Below are 16,898 nucleotides of genomic sequence, written 5' to 3'. Positions count from 1 at the left end.
GAGCCAATCAAAATGGCCAGTCAACGAAGGAAATAGCCTACGGCTGCCCTCGAGTGCCTGTAAGTATACATCGACTCCACTCCACTGCACTATGAGTGAAAAAGACCCATGCCGACCAAATTTTACTCGCGGAAAATGTTTCAATATGCTAAACAAATGTTGGCCACCTAGCTGAGGTCGTGAGTAGACGGGAACCTCCCTCGAGCATGAAGGAGAGCTCCAGCCACCTCATAGACCTCCTAGGGCCATGTGTCAACCATGCTGCGAGTTTGAGTCGAGGGCAAACTCTTCTAAACTCGCAGCTTAGGTCGCCCAAGTGGGTAGGCCCCTTTAGGCTTCCACTTATTCTCAGCTAAATGTAAAGTTCGAACCAGGCTGGAAGTTGGTTGCAAGCACACGTCATCTCCTGCTTCATTGGAGTTACCAGTGAGCCCATTGGCAAAACATTAAATCACTCCAGAGTGTCTAGATGTACTTCCCATCTGGCCCCTCAGCTTTACACTGTGAAAGACGATAGAAGAAAATGTTACATCACTGGATCTGTGCAAAGAGAAAGTCCTTGAAAATGCTTTGCTTACAGTATCTGTTTGATTATTCGTTAGTGTTTTAACTAAAGTTAATTGCTTTTTACATTTTCTCGACAGTTTTATAGCTGTTATTAATTCAGATTACTATTGGGAACTTTAACACAATATAACATTTATTTTACAGTTGTTGATTTGTCAAAGGTTATCCCAACCACTGAGGAAGGGGTGGGAATCAGGATACGCATCCTGAGGCCAACTTGCAGAATCAGATGATTCCTCATCTGAATCATAGAAGCATAGAAAATAGGTGCAGGAGTAGGCAATTCGGCCCCTTCAGCCAGCACCGCCATTCAATATGATCATGGCTGATCATCCAAAATCAGTACCCCGTTCTTGCTTTTTCCCCATATTCTTTGATTCCATTAGCGCAAAGAGCTATATCTAACTCTCTCTTGAAAATATTGTGACAAAGCAACTATTTTAATGCTTGGATGAAAATGATTAGCGCTCTCAGGTTTCAGCATCTGCAAGTGGAAAGTCCTATCAGTTGGCTGGGTCCAGATTGATCTATATCCACAGCTCTGCAAGAAATTAATGCGTCAGAAATAGAACTTGATAAAAATATTAATGCATTGAAATAGTTACTTTGTCTCAATGATTGAAATTACTTTTGGATTCTTTAAGGAGTTGGCAATAGACAATAGACAATGGGTGCAGGAGTAGGCCATTTGGTCCTTCGAGCCAGCACCGCCATTCAATGTGATCATGGCTGATCATCTCCAATCAGTACCCCGTTCCAGCCTTCTCCCTATATCCCCTGACTCCGCTTTTTTAGGAGCCCTATCTAACTCTCTCTTGAAAGCATCCAGAGAACCTGCCTCCACCGTCCTCTGAGGCAGAGAATCCCACAGACTCACCACTCTCTGTGAGAAAAAGTGTTTTGTCGTCTCCGTTCTAAATGGCTTACTCCTTATTCTTAAACTGTGGCCCCTGGTTCTGGACTCCCCCAACATCGGGAACATGTTTCCTGCCTCTAGTGTGTCCAAGCCCTAATTGAGTAAATGAAGATGCATGGACAAGTTTCTTACACAGAGTGGTTGGTGCCTGCATCGTGCTGCCAGGATAGTGGTGGAGGCAGAAAAGAAGGTGTAATTTAAGACGCTCTTAGATAGACACATGAATATACAGGGAATGGGTGGATATGGATTATGCGCAGGTAGAGGAGATTAGTTCAACTTGACATCATTGTTGGCATGGGCGTAGTGGGCTGAAGATCCTGTTCCTGTGCTGTACTATTCTAATTCTACCTTCTTGAAGAGACAAAGACCTTCATTTGTTGTCTTGAGATACCAGAGAATGATTCACAGCTAATGTATTTTTGAACTGAAGGGAGAGTTGAAGTGTATGAAATACATGAGCCAATCTGCACACAGCAAGCTAGCCAAAAATGTAATAATGATCTACCATTCTATTTTAGTAACTTACGGGACATTGGCAATAATATCACTGCTCTTCTTTTGAAGAATCGGTGCAGAATTTCCCATATCAACATAACAAATGACACCATTTAAAATATTCATACAGCATCTGAATTGCCACTCATTATCATTCCCACTTCTTTATTTTCCTCTGCACCGACACATATATCAGGTATCTGACAGATATTGCACATGGTTCTGCCAAATGAAGTCGTAGTCAATAAATAGTTCAGAGCACAATAATGTTTACAATACAGAGTTGGGAATGGTGATCAAATTGTCCCAATGAGATCTTCGATTAGTATGTCATGTTTACAGTCCTGATCACAAGGACAGTGATTTGTAACTAAGTTTTCAGAAAATAATGAAGTCAAGTCCAGTTCAAAACTAGACTGTCAAAGGTATAGCTTTTAAAAGTTCATCGTTCCAATCAAAAATGTTTGTCCTTATAAATTTTGAACTGAATATTTTATTATCAAAGTATCTGGAATCAGTGCTAACATTGCTAAATAGCACAGAAATGTTTGGAAAATTCTATTGTCACAATTCATGTTGGCATACTATAGTTTACACAGCATTTTTACTTAGACATTCAAATAAAAAGTCAATATCTGTTTTAAAGATGTCACTTGAGTTCCATTAAAGTATGCAGTGATTAATAACATTTTATAATAAAGAGATTTCCAAAGCAAATTTGATGCCATATTGCAGTTTCGATAAATATATTTTTCAGTGCATTAGATTCTGTCCACTCAACGATAATCAGTGCGGGTTTATCTGTAACACTGAAATTTTAATATGTAAAAAATGTGATGTTATATCGCCATCTTTTATGCACTGTATAATATAGTGCTGATGTTCTTCAAAATAAATAAACATATGTTGCTAGATTTCCATATGCTACGCAAAACTGAATAATAATTGCACTCTTCACATGCCGTCTGCACTTTTCAATTAACTCAAGTTATTCATAATAATTATCACTTATTTCATTATCATTTGTACCATGTTATCTTGCAGATATTGTACATTGTGCTGGGTAGTTATTTTCAATTTTGAAGTTGTAATTACAGCCAACAGAAGGTTAGCGCTTTTCATTGTGTTGGTGTAAGGCAATATTAACCATACAGAATTTATAATTGTGACCTAAGACCCAATTTTCAATTCGGTAAATGTTTTCCGCTGACCTGGCATAATTTAATAGGCAGCACATGTTGTGCAGAGCATAATGAGAATGTGTTATTAAATTTAAAGCTATCAAGAAGGTAAGGATTGTGTTTCCACCGTATTTTGTGCACGTGCCCATTCCAGGAAAGTGATGGGAGTTGCTCTAATGCATTGAATCAATTAATCCCAGCAATGTAATACAGGGCAATGAAAAATCAGCCTCCACACTATTTGACATCATGTTCTGAGCAGCTTGTAATCATTGTTTCAACTTCAAAAATCTGGAAGTTACCCTCAGGAATAAGTTTATATTTAGTGAAATACGTGTTGTTTTGTGGGATATTTCATTCCATTGTGATTCTTGTTTTGTCAGTAGAGGGTAGCAGTCTGCAGCATATGTCTGTGTATAAAAAGTGGTGAAATGAAATGAAAGAATAACAATGTTGGCATTCTCTCTGTATGTTTGCTTTATGGCAATCACATGGCCGGTAGATATCCCAACAAATGACCCGTCACTTCTATAATCTTTCTCACAATAGTTTCAAATTTCCTAGTCCACACAAACTAGTACATGAAAACATCATTGGTTGCATTTTCGGTTGGTCTTTTTTGTTCTCTTTCTATGCTGTAGTTTGCATGTTGATACGCGTAGGTAATTCCAATCGTGGAAACACTGAGTGCCAGTGAGAGCAGGATAAGCCAAAATGAGTACTCATAACTATTAGTCTTATGTGCCAATGTAACCGGGTTCCCTTCGATGGAATTCTTCACCAGTATTGTTGATAAATTATTTGCTGCTGTATTTGCTGCAAACAGAATCATCGCCAAAAACGTTGAAATACCTAAAGAAAACAAGGTTTCTCTCATTATCTCACACTGAAAGAGCTTTGATATATTTTCAGAGTTAAATCACAACTATTAATATATAAAAGAAAAATCATAGATCGTGTTAGATCCTATAACAACTTTGAAAGGGAATGTACTTAAAAAACAAGTTTGCCTTGCTTTCTGAGATTTCTCTTTCCTTAATGTATATAATTTGTAAGCTAGATTTTCCATCTGATTACAGTTATTTTCATGAATTTTCTGGTGAGGTTGAAGGGTGACCCAGATGAAATCTGCCCACAAAAATTAAATTGTCTCTGTGTTTTGGATTTTCTTTTCTGACATAAATTTGGCTCAAGCACATTCTGCAAGTGATCTTGTATATAATAACAATGAAATGATTCAGAATCCCAAGCATCAATCAAGTTAAAAACAGCATACCAGAAAGCTAAACACATCAATTGTTTTAAATATTTTTTTTAAATTTGGGACATGTACATGGGCTTAAGATAGAAGCCAATTCATGATACAACCAGAAAATGTTGAAATCACTCAGCAGGTCAGGCAGCATCTGTGGAAAGACACTTGAAATGTTAACTCTATAAGCGAGTTCGGTATTCTGAAAAATGCGAGGAGTCATGGGATTTGTCAAAGGTCATTCGTGATAAGAAAAAGCGATCAAAGCGCTGGCTGTGTAAACTGTGTAAAAATTCTTATCTTTATTCATAATTTATGTGTAAAAATATATTTAATCTGTGGAACAGGGGTGCCAGGTAGCGGGAGAGCGGGGTGTAACAGCGAGAGAGAGGGGGCAGATGCAGGTGTGAAATGGGGAGAGGCTGGACGGACGGAGAGACATTCTTGGCAGCTGAACTGCTGCGTGTGTACAGACCTGTGTTTCATCTGTAGGCAGGATCTAACCCGGTTGTCACGAGCAGTGACGGGCCCAGGGTTACAGCCAGCGCAGAGAAGAAGCGCTAACTCCAGCTCAACTCTGCCTGTCCCGTCGAGTTAACTGACAGCCCTGGCAGTGGTGGCCTCAGGTTTACTGCCAAGAGAGATCAAGATTCAGCACCAGCACGGACCGTCAGTCCAGGGCTGTCGGTTAACCCGGCGGGACAGGCAGAGTTGAGCTGGAGTTAGCGCTTCTTTTCCGTGCTGGCTGTAAGCCTGGGCCGCCACTGCTCAGGACCGGTGTCCCGTCTGTCCAGGGTCACTGCGGACATCTCTGGCCGCCCCCGGACAGGGATGGGACACTAGGAAGGGGATGGGGACGGTTCAGTAGTAATTAAACAGCGCTTGCAGTGCTGGAGACCTGGGTTTGATCATGACTATGGATGAAACGCAGGTCTGTATACACGAAGCAGCATAGCTGCCGAGAATATTTATCGCGAGTGACCTGTGACCTGGGCATGCACAGTCGGAATACCAAACTCGCTTATTGAAACCTGAATTGAATTAATTTCTCTTTTCTCAGAAGCTGCCTAATTCAATGTTTCTAGCAATTTAACTTTTTATTTCAGATTTCAAACCTCTGTAGTTTTCTGGCTTCCATTTTTTAAAGGAATTTTATTAATTCGGCATAATATTTATGAATATTGGTCCTATGGACTGCATAAAATTTATTTCCATGGGCAGAAAAACTGTTTAATGTGTATCTTTAAAAATAATTTAAAATCCAAAATGTCTTTGAAGGCCAATGATGGGGAAATCTAGCATAATTCTAGCATGCATAACTCTTAACTAAAACAGAAGCTATTAATTTGCAGTAAGTAAAGGGCACATTCCTAATTGTAGTTGTTTAATCAAAGCACAGCAAAGTCAGCCAAGTTCTCCAGTGGATGAGATGAGCTTTCAAACAGAAGGTGCTAACCATTTGTTGGTTTGCTAAGAGCATTATTGCTGGAGTGCTACAAATAGATTAGTGTGATCACAGATTACTTGCATTAAGAAAGGTGCAAAGTAGTTGAACTTGCCATATGCTCGGCATGGAAATTGTGGGATAAAAGGCCTATTCCTATACTCTACTGTTCTGTGTTTGTGGTGAGTTAACAAAAGGAAATGTTAACATAGTTGAAAATAAAAATAATATTTTGGATGCTTTCGAAGTGCAATTTAATAAGTCTGTGCATGGCAGCAACAGCCAAACAATCAAGTGGAGAAGTGTGTAAATGGTGATGATGATTGTGTATAGTTTTGGATTCAGATGACAGGACATCCTCACATCTCAAAGGGTCACATTTACTTAATCTGTTAAGTATGAAATATATCATGATGGGAAAAATCATGATTTCAATTCTCTGAGTTAATGTGTTATGCATCCAAAAATCATGCAACCTTGGCTCTGGTACAGTTTGAATAATTCCCAACTCATTGCTATTTTAGCACAGGGTTTTATGGGCAACCAAATTCATAGGAATGTTTTCTGGTAGCTGAATCAATATTGCTCACTAGTGTTACCAGAGAAGCTTTCTGTAGATCATATATAAGCAGCGTATGTTTTATTATTCAAAATATACTCCTTGATAATTGCTTAGATAGGACAAACAAAGCTTGTTATATGAAACTTATTCTGGGAATTATACCATCTTATTACAGTTTTCAAGAAAAGTCAAAATGATACCATGTTACACTGACTAGTTGAATCATAATAAATTGACAAGTAGCAGAAGAGTCTACCTTTAGTAATTTAACAATATGAAGGAATTACTACAATTCCAGCATTCATTCACATACTCATACATACATTCATTCATGCTTACTTACAGCTAATGGAGCTACATGCATAAATACTGATAGGTCCACAGATGTTTTCATATGGATTACTGACACTGTTGTAAAAGGTCACAATGGCACTTAGCAGTGAAAACAACAGTCCAAAAACAAGGAACAGGATAACTAGGATGTGGATAACTCTTGCACTTCCTCCATTTTCAAGACATTCCAAAACTGAAAGGAAAAAGTACACAATAAGTGTTATGATTATGCAAAAAAAAAATACAGATGCTGTAAATCAGAAATTAAATATACAATGCTGGAAGTTTACAACAGCTCAAGCTGAGGATACAAACAGAGTCAACGTTTTGGATCAAGAACATTTCATTAGGAATGGAAATATTAGAAAACAAATGTGATTTAATTTGCGCAGTAGGGAAGAGTAGGGGTGACAAGGAGACCAATGTTGGCAAGGCAACAATTATTTTAAACATCAGTAATTAGAGACGGAAAAGAAGAATAGTCAACAAGTTGAAATGAGAAGTTATAGCCACATCTGTGAAGAGAAATTACCTGGCGAGTGTGTCTATGAATATCAATAATGGAGGAAGCAAAGGGCAGGTACTGGAAGACAGGCAGTGGATTATTAAATCCATTATGGAATCTTAAATGGTGCAATGTGCCCAATCAAAAAAAGATGGTTCTTTTCTTTACACTTACACTGGGCATTAATGGAGCACCCTAAAGGAAGTCAAGATAAGAGTCAGAACTTGTTCTCATGATGTACAAAATCCATGAACCTAATCACCTATTTTCAAGAAATTATGTAAATGGGTTTCCCTTGAAAATGTTGAAGGAAGATAATGTATAATTTAGAGCTTCTAATAATCTGTACTGCAATATTGATAAACTGTGCCCTGTGGCTTTGAGGTAGCGATCGTTTTGTGAGTTTGGCTTATTTGGTCTGCTCTTAATGATAATATAAAAGTATAAATTAAATCAGTTAATTCTATTGGGGATTTGGAAACACATCTTGTGATATATCTTACTGCTCTGCTGCATAACTAAAATCCAAACCAGATTAAGGCAAATTTAATTTATCTTCTGGGAATAGAAATCAAGAACAGAGCTTCTGCTGAAGTGACATTAATTGTTTCAACATTTCCACTCCACTAACTTACTCTAATCTAACCCTTCTGAACTTGCAGCACACTGCTAGCTGCAGACCAGACGCAACTTTGGCACGGACCATGCTGACAGATTGGGCATTGTTGTAATATGACACAACCACCTCTGCCTTGTAAAGATTGGACACCTGGTCTTTTATGCCATCTTTTTATCTCTCACTACTAAATAATATAAGGATATTATTTCCTAGAGAGTTACAGTCTTCCCTTTTGAAAGCGGTTATTCATGATATGAAAATGTTCTGCCGGGTGGATGAGAGTGTTGGTAGAGGGGAACCAGTAGGATCTTTGTTGCAAAAAGAAGACAAAAAGCAGTTGCAAAGATCTTGTTGCAGAAAGTTGGGTGCACGGTGGCGTAGCGATGGAGTTACTGTCTTACAGCAGCAGAGACCCGGGCTTGATCCCAACTACGCATGTACGGAGTTTGTACGTTCTCCGCATAAACTGCGTGGGTTTTCTCCGAGATCTTCGGTTTCTTCCCACACTTCAAAGACATACAGGTTTGTAGGTTAATTGGCTTGGTATAAATGTATAAATGTAAAATTGTCCCAAGTGTATGAAGGGCATGTGCGGGGATCGCTGGTAGGTGCGGATTCAGTGAGCTAAAGGACCTGTTTCCGCGCTGAATCTCTGGATTAAAACTACCGAAGATGACTTCAAGACCTTCATGATGGCGATAGAGGTCTATAAAGACTGAGCATGCATAACGGAGATGAGACAGTGGGGAACGGGGAAACTGAAGTTGTTAAATTGGCAGAAGGCATGTGAGTGTCCCGGATGAATGTGCAAAGGGACAGCAAGGGGAGCCAGTATAGAGGCAAGATAAGAGAAGATGAGTTCAGTGGGGCAGAGACAATAGGTTTATCAGGACAATCCTGCTTTTGGATTTTGAATATGAGATAGCAGTGGAAGTGTAAGGCCAGGGCACTATCAAGTTTGGAGGCTGTAGAGGGGAGATCTCCTGATGCGATGAGATCTCTGACAGTTTGTAAGTTGTCCGTTGATTGGCACGTGGTCCAGGGGTAGGTCTATTGAGGTATCTGAGAACTGCAGAGAGCTGATGAGGAGGCCAGTCATGAGTGTAAAAGTTGTTGGGAGGCATTTTTAAAGTAGAACGGCTATTTGGAGTTAGGAGAAATCATTAACAGACAGGGGGGGAAGGTAAATCTGAAGACATCTGAAAGGATATTAATTGCAAAAGAATAACCAGGGAGAAAAGTAGGGCTCATTAGGGAGAACAGGGGTAATCGCAGCTTGGAACCAGATGGTAGCGAGGCATATAAATGAATACTCTTCATTAATGTTCATAAAGGAGACAGACTTTGTAATTGGAGAATTCAGTAAAGAGATAGGAAAATCTGGTGGAGGTCTCGATAAATAAAGAGAGGCACTCAATAGGTGGGTTAAAGGTGTATAAATCCTCAGAACCAGATGGGATTTATCATGGGCTGCTCTGGGAGGCAAAGGAAAAGAGCGCTGGAGCTCTGGCAGAGATTTTTTAAATGTTTGTTAGCCAAAAGTGAAGTACCAGATGAATGGAAGATGGCAAACAGGATCTCTCCTTTCAAGAAAGGCAGCAGGGAGAAGCTTGGCAACTAACGTCAGTGAGCCGAACATGATCGGTAGGAAAGATACTGGAAAGAATTCTGAGGGAGAGGATTAATGATAACTTGGTAGGGCAGTGTATAATCAGACGGAGCCTTCAGGGCTTCATCAAGGGCAGATCCCTTGTGCCCGATTTGATTGAAGTCTGTGCAGAAGTAACAATCATATCGATGATGGTAGGGCAGTGGACGTGATTTACATGGACTTCAGTAAACCCTTGGACAAGGTCTTATATGGGGGACTGGTTCAAACAGTTATAATTGTTGTTGCTGATAGTGTGGAAGGTAGTCTTAGGCTGTAGAAAGATATTGATATGTTGGTGAAATTGGCTTAAAAATGGCATATGGATTCAGTTTCAGTTTAGTTTATTGTCACGTGTACCAAAGTACAGTGAAAAGCTTTTGTTGCATGTTAACCAGTCGGCAGAAAGACAAAACATGATTACAATTGAGCCATTTACAGTGTTTAGTTGGCCCCCCTCGGTCATGACTGACCATGGGTGATGCATCCTGGTCAGATGCAAGCCTGGGCGATGTCATATGGAGGACAGGCTGTTGCCCATGCAGCACGCCCCCCCTCTCCACGTCGCTGATCGATCCAAAGGAACAGCAGGGCCGTTACAGTTTGGCACCAGCACCGTCGCAGGAGCTGCCAGAGCGAGGTTGTAGACAACGACGAACTGCCTTTGGGGCTCCGACTGGATTTTCTTGAGGTTTACTCCTGGAGCCTTTTCCATGACCGGAGATGGCTTCAAGGCAGGTTTTTAAATCTTTGGAGGTTTTAAATCAGAGTTTTTCCCTCTCCTAGATGGACCGCCTTCCCAGGCTGACGAGACCCATCTGCCCGAGTCGTGGGGGAGGGAGCGTCTACCTTCCTGTATAGATGGATGATAAGGCTAAATCCTGACAAATGCCAGGTGATGCATTGTGAGCATGAATGAGGCTAGGATACACATCATGAATGTTAAGGTCTTGTGGAGCATTGAGGACCTTGGAGTACAATCGATAGGTCCTTGAAGGTGGCAATGCATGTAAATAACATGGTTAGGGAATCTTACCATCCTTCATATGGTGGGGCACTGAATAAGAGTAAGTGGTTTACGCTTCAATTTTATAAAAGATTGGTCAGACCTCAGCTGGAGTACTGCATGTAGTTCTGATCATCAACTATAGTAATGATGTGAGAGAACTGGAGAGCGTGCAGAGGAGATTCATCACTATGTTGTCAGGGATCTACCAGTTCAGATCCGAGGAGAGCCTGGAGAAGTTAGGAATGTTTACCCTGAGTGGAGGAGGTTAAGTGGGGACATAATTGATGTATATCAAATTATCAGTATTATAGTTTGTACACTGCAGAAATCTTTTCTCCATTACACAGATAGATAAAACCACACTACATCGGTTTAGAGTAAGGGGGAGGAGATTTAGAGTGGTTATAAGAGTATTCTTGTGTATTCTTTATCCAGAGAATGGCAAGTACCTGAAATGCATGGCTTGAGAGAATGGTTGAAACTGGGTTGGATTTAAGAAGTGTTTTGATGGACAGCATTTAAGAAGTATTTTGATGAGCATTTGAATCACTGAAGCAGAGAGGGATATGAACCAAGTGCTATTGGATTAAAATGGATGGGTGTTCACTGGTTGGACAATTCTACGATCTCCTTCAGACCTTTAATTATTCACGGGCCTGAATCATCTTTTTTCAACTGAGGCCACCTCATTCCAATTAAGTGCCATTCAATACCTCCTGTCTGTCCATCACCATATCAAAGTTTCCCCATTTCAGTCTCCACCTATTCCAATTGTTATGCAACTAGAAACTCTATATATCTCTAACTTTATCTCTAAGTTCTGGTGGAAGGTCATTGACCTAAATGTTAACTCCGGTTTTTCTCCCAATTATTATTGTGACATATACTGAGACACAGTGAAACATTTTGTTTTGGTTTCTATCCAGGCAAATCATATTATACATGAGTACATCTGGTAGTACAAAAGAGTAAATAACCAGTGCAGAGAAAGTTCATGTTAAAAAAAGTGTAAGATCCCCAATGAGGCAGATTGGAAGATTGGGAATTCATTCTTAACATATGAAATATGAAATGACATATGATTTTTCATCAATCTGGCCTGACCTGCTGAGTGTTTCCATCAATTCAGTTTCCATTAGAGTAAGAGAATTTATCTTAACTGGATTTCAACTGAATTAGTATCTAAGAAATGTGTTTTTATGACCAGTGCAGTGTTAGATAAGAAAAGAGGAAGTGACATATCACACATTATTGAAGCAGTATATCTATATTAGTGTACAGGGTGGAGGCGATCTCTGATCGGCGCAGCCTCGGTGGGCAAAAGGGCCTGTTTCCGCACTGTATCATTAAAAGTCTAAAAAAGTGATATATTTGAAGAGGGTTTTGCCTGGAGCCAAAGCCTAAAAAGTAATGTATAGTTTAAGGGGGCTCGCTACTTACAACTCTGCCACCAGCCGCACCCCATTCCTTGCCGCTCCCAACCACCCTCACCCTACCACTGAACTCCTTTCTGGAAAGCCACTATCATTGCCTGTCTTATATCAAAGCTACCAACACTTTTAACCGGATGGTCCTTGTGAGAGATGGAAGCAGAATAAAAGGCTAGGCTTCAAACCCTAAAAACACCCTTGTGTCTCTAAGACTAAAGTGGGGAAGAAGTTTCATGTCTTGCTCCATTTTCATGTAAGAATTATATTTCACTGTAAGAATTATATTTGGTTGCAAATATGCTTGGTGCATTTGTAGAACAGCAGAAAATATTAGTGCCCTTAAATCAGAATTTAACAGTACATTTATATTGTCACGGATAGATTGATACAAAAGCAAAAATGCGACAGATATTAGATTAATAATTGAAAATAGTTACTACAGAATTGAACATTTTTTCATCAATCTGTTCTGAAGGAGAAAAAAATGTAATCACAAGAAGAAGAATCAAGAGAGCGGAACTAATTGGAGAGCACTATCAAAAAACCAGTACAAACACAGAAGAACATATGGCCGCATATGTTTGTTTCTACAACCGAATATGAATATTTAAGTTATCGTGTAAATCTCAAAACTACTGTATTATAAAATGTAGAATTACCATTGATATTCCCGTCACCAATGAGGATCGGACAGCCAGCTTTGGTACGCAAACCTTCAAATAGCCCATATTTAAGTTTCAATTCTCCATACGCATCGCCACTTTTGTTTTCACAGCCTACGACAGTGTCGACCCATGCATTCGTTGCCATTATTGCAGATATTAACATGCAAGTTCCCAGACTGACAGAAAATCCAGCCATAAACATTAATTTTTTCCTTGCCGATGGCATTTCCTTAAGCTTTTTTTTCCTCCGTTGTAAATAAGGTAACGTCAAAAGCAACACAAATCACATTTAAATGCTTCTATTGCAACGTTCAGCAAGAATAAGTCGGCTACCTAGTCCAACTAGGTACTATATTAATCTGGAAGTGCTAAACAATGAACTTTGTGTCAACAGTCATAGCAATAAAGAGCAATGACGGCTGAACCTTGCCCGCGAGCAAACTGTTACCATAGTTTTACAGGATAATATTGAAGTGCAGATAACAGATGCTTCCAAGTTTCCGTCATCAATTCATGTTGTATACCTTTTCTAAAGCATTACTATTCCATGGTGAAGAGATGATTTTGATTACAAAGCTCTTCCTGCTCACATTAAATTGTTCCAATTCAGATTAAGCAATAAACATTACAGGATTGTACGAGGTACAATCATTTAAATGATTCAACACATTTTCAGTAGTTGCTATGTAGACCTGACTATGCTGATAATTGTCTGGGAAACCTATCTGCCTACTGTGTAATTCTAGCACAGGGAATGTAAGGGGAAGCAATTTGGTGTAATATGTTGCTGTGTTTACCTCAAAACTTGACATACTGTACACCTAATCAAACAACATGTGTGAAAGTCTCCTTTCTCTACTGAACTTTAGAGATGTGAGCAATCATGATCCTGTTCTAAGGTAGACACAAAATGCTGGAGTAAATCAGCGGGTCAGGCTGCATTTCTGGAGAGAAGGAATGGATCACATTTGGGGTCGAGACCCTTCTTAACCCGAAACGTCGCCCATTCCTTCTCTCCAGAGATGCTGTGTGACCCGCTGAGTTACTCCAGCATTTTGTATTTACCTTCGATTTAAACCAGCATCTGCAGTTCTTTCCTACACATGGTTCTGTTCTAGTTAAGGGTCTCAGACCTGAAACTTTAATCATTTCCATAGATGCTGCCTGACTTGCAGAGGTTTTCCAAGACTTTCTCTTTTTATTTCAGATAATATATATGCAATGGCTGTAGTTTAAAAAAAAACCCCAATACAGTCATTTTCCTAGTTGCTTAATTAGGTAATAATATAATTATTTTTGACAGTGAAGGACCATAGAAAATTGAGTATAGCACGGGAACAAACCCTTTGCCCACAATGTCCATGCAGAATATGATGCCAAGTTAATATAATCTCCTCTACCTGCATGTGATCCATATTCCTCCATTCCCTGCATATCCATGTGCCTTTCTAAAAGCATCTTAAACACCTCAATTGTATCTGTTTCCACCCACCAACCCACTGTAGGGACCCACCACCGTCTGTGTACAAAAAAAAACTTGCCCCTCACATCTACTTTAAACATTCCCTCTCAGACCTTAAATCTATGTCCACCAGCCTTTAACATTTCCATCCTGGGAAAAGGGTTCCAACTGTCTACCTTATCTATACCTCAAAATGTTATATACTTCTATCAAGTTTCAACTTCTAAAGGGCCTGTCCCACTGTACACGGTCCCATTATAATTCAAGAGTTCACCCGAGTTCTCCCCTGATTCGAGCTCGTGTAATGTACGTGGCGGGTACATAGGAGCTCATGGATGTCTCGTAGCGGCTCATACGAGTAAAAAGTAACAATTCTTTTCATCACAAGTATTTTTTTACTCGTGGACATTTTTCAGTGTTGAAAAAACTTCACGAGTTTATCGGATTTCTCGAGTACCTACCATTACTCGTACATCCATGAGACATCCACGAGCTCCTACATACCCGCTATGTACATTACACTAGCTCGAATCAGGGGAGAACTCTTGAATTACCTCAGTGGGACAGGCCCTTAATACTTCTGAAAAAAAAGCATCTCCCAACTCGCTTTACCTTCTAATCCAGCAACATTCTGATAAACCTCTTCTGCACGGTTTCCAAATCCCCTAGATCCATCCTGTAATGAGGCAATCAGAACTGCACCTAAATGCAGCCGAACCAAAGTTGTATAAAGCTGCAGCATGATTTCCTGACTCTTATACTCAATGCCTCAACCGATGCAGGCTGATTTATATTCCGTTGTATCGCCCCAGAGCTCTCCTCACTGTACGCAACTCAATCAATTTTGGTTTCATCTGCAAAGTTCTTAACCAGCCCATCAACAGTATATTTACATCCAAGTCATTTATGCATAGGCCAAAAAACAGAGGTCCCAGCACAGATCCCTGTGGAACACCACTGGCCAAAGACCTCCAGCCAGAATAACACCCTTGTACCATTACGCTCCGTCTCCTCTGGGCAAGACAGTTCAGAATCTGATCAGTCTGAAGAAGGGTTTCGGCCCGAAACGTCGCCTATTTCCTTCGCTCCATAGATGCTGCTGCACCCGCTGAGTTTCTCCAGCAATTTTGTTACCTTCAGAATATGATCCGGTCACTGTGAATCCCATGCAACTTAATCATCCTGCCTTAATCGTATGCCTTAATAAAATGTATGCAGACACCATCCATCACCCTACACTCATCAACACCTTCATCATCTCCTCCAAACATTTGATCAATTTAGTAAGACATGTCCTGTAGTGGACAAAGCCATGCTGTCTGTCCCATATTGTCCCGTTCTCTTCTTCCACATTGGGCAACACTCCTTTTAGTGCCAAGATATGGCGACGGGTGCAAGAATTTCACTGTGCTGTGCATGTGTGACAATGAAGAATCATTGAACCATTGAAAAAACCTAAAGAGAAGTATCCTTTTCAATAGGCCCCTTGCCACTGATATCTGAAGGAAGGTCACATTGAGTCTGGTCATTTAGCAATTCCCAGGCGGCCAGGATCAATTGGAATGCTTAACATGTTCTTGATCCTGTCTGTCTGGATCTAGATAAATAGCCAGACTCAATGCTAAATAATACTACTTGTGAGGACTGAGCATAAATGTCGAAAGTAATTCACTTTTAAGAAAAATGAATGAGGAAGGCCACGTGGCAGATCATTTATCAGGAAAACACTCATAGGCTTCAAAGTGTTGTCTTCACAGTAGTTACTGCTTAGTCTTGTGTCACCCGTAGAAACTTTCCACTTTTACAGACATATCCACACCATGGAAAGGCAGATGTCAACATTTATTCAATTTAAAACCTTGCCCTTCACCGAGCTTTGAAATGGTTGACGTTAATTTATTGCTGGACAAGTTTGTTACATTATTACCCATTTGATGACTCCTCCTTTGCTGGTTAAATACAGACATTTTACTCTACGATTTCACCTTCAACGCAGCATCTCCAACTAATTTTTAAATATCGCAAAATCACACATCAATATTCTGTCTGCCCTGGAATAGATATGTGACCAGTCTGAAGATAGTTGAACTGCCAGACTCTATCCCTTTGTTAGCAGTTTCACCAGCACTGCCATCAGTTTCTTCCCCTCTGTTATCAGACTACTGAACAATCCTCCCATAAACTAGGGTGTAACCCCGATCTTTCAACCTACCTCATTTCCAACGTTAGAGCTTTTCTTTAGAACCGTAATGCTATAATGCTGTAACTATAATCTGCACTCTGTTATTTTTCTCTTTGCAGAATCTGCGGTATTTTTTGTATGGCTTGACTATACTGATGATCTGATTTAATTGAAGAGCGCACAAAAAAAAAGCCTCTCACTATCTGTTACAATATCAAGTTACAATAATAAATCCATACTACCAATACCAATAGCGTTCCTATTGAAGACCAGGGACATACTGGAGTAATGGAGTGTCTGGTCAGCCTGTCTCCAGTCAGAACTGATTTCCATTTAGCTATTATTCTATAATTCCTCACTAATTCCTGCAATCCTAAGTGCAAGAGAAATGGGAATCGCAATAATGTAAGATACTTAAAATAGATTTTCAAGCTGAAACAAACCCATAAACTTAAGTAAAATAAAAGTTTTAAGAAAATGCTAAAACAAACCTACAATAAATAAGCAAATATAATGGGTAGGGAGGAAGGGACTTGACCTGAAACGTCACCGATTCCTTCTATTTAGAGAGGCTGCCTGTCCCGCTGAGTTACGCCAGTATTTTGTTTCTACCTTCAAAGCAAAT

The 16,898-nt window shown here is 39.9% G+C and overlaps 1 protein-coding gene across 1 annotated transcript; it reads right to left on the bottom strand.

Annotated features, from left to right (window-relative positions):
• Nucleotides 1–1,366: 1,366 nt before the first annotated feature.
• Nucleotides 1,367–13,077, bottom strand: LOC129703954 (clarin-3). The gene is made up of 3 exons (XM_055646702.1): nt 12,624–13,077; nt 6,764–6,946; nt 1,367–4,014 (listed from the first exon to the last, which is right to left on the bottom strand). Exons 1-3 carry the CDS (start codon nt 12,853–12,855, stop codon nt 3,737–3,739), a joined length of 693 nt encoding a protein of 230 aa, XP_055502677.1. The 5' UTR covers nt 12,856–13,077; the 3' UTR covers nt 1,367–3,736.
• Between the last annotated feature and the right edge of the window lie 3,821 nt (nt 13,078–16,898).

The sequence above is a fragment of the Leucoraja erinacea genome, chromosome 15 (genome assembly GCF_028641065.1).
Source record: "Leucoraja erinacea ecotype New England chromosome 15, Leri_hhj_1, whole genome shotgun sequence".
NCBI lineage: Eukaryota > Metazoa > Chordata > Chondrichthyes > Rajiformes > Rajidae > Leucoraja > Leucoraja erinaceus.
The sequence above is the reverse complement of the archived record's forward strand: the minus strand, read 5'-3'. Positions and strand labels throughout refer to the sequence as shown.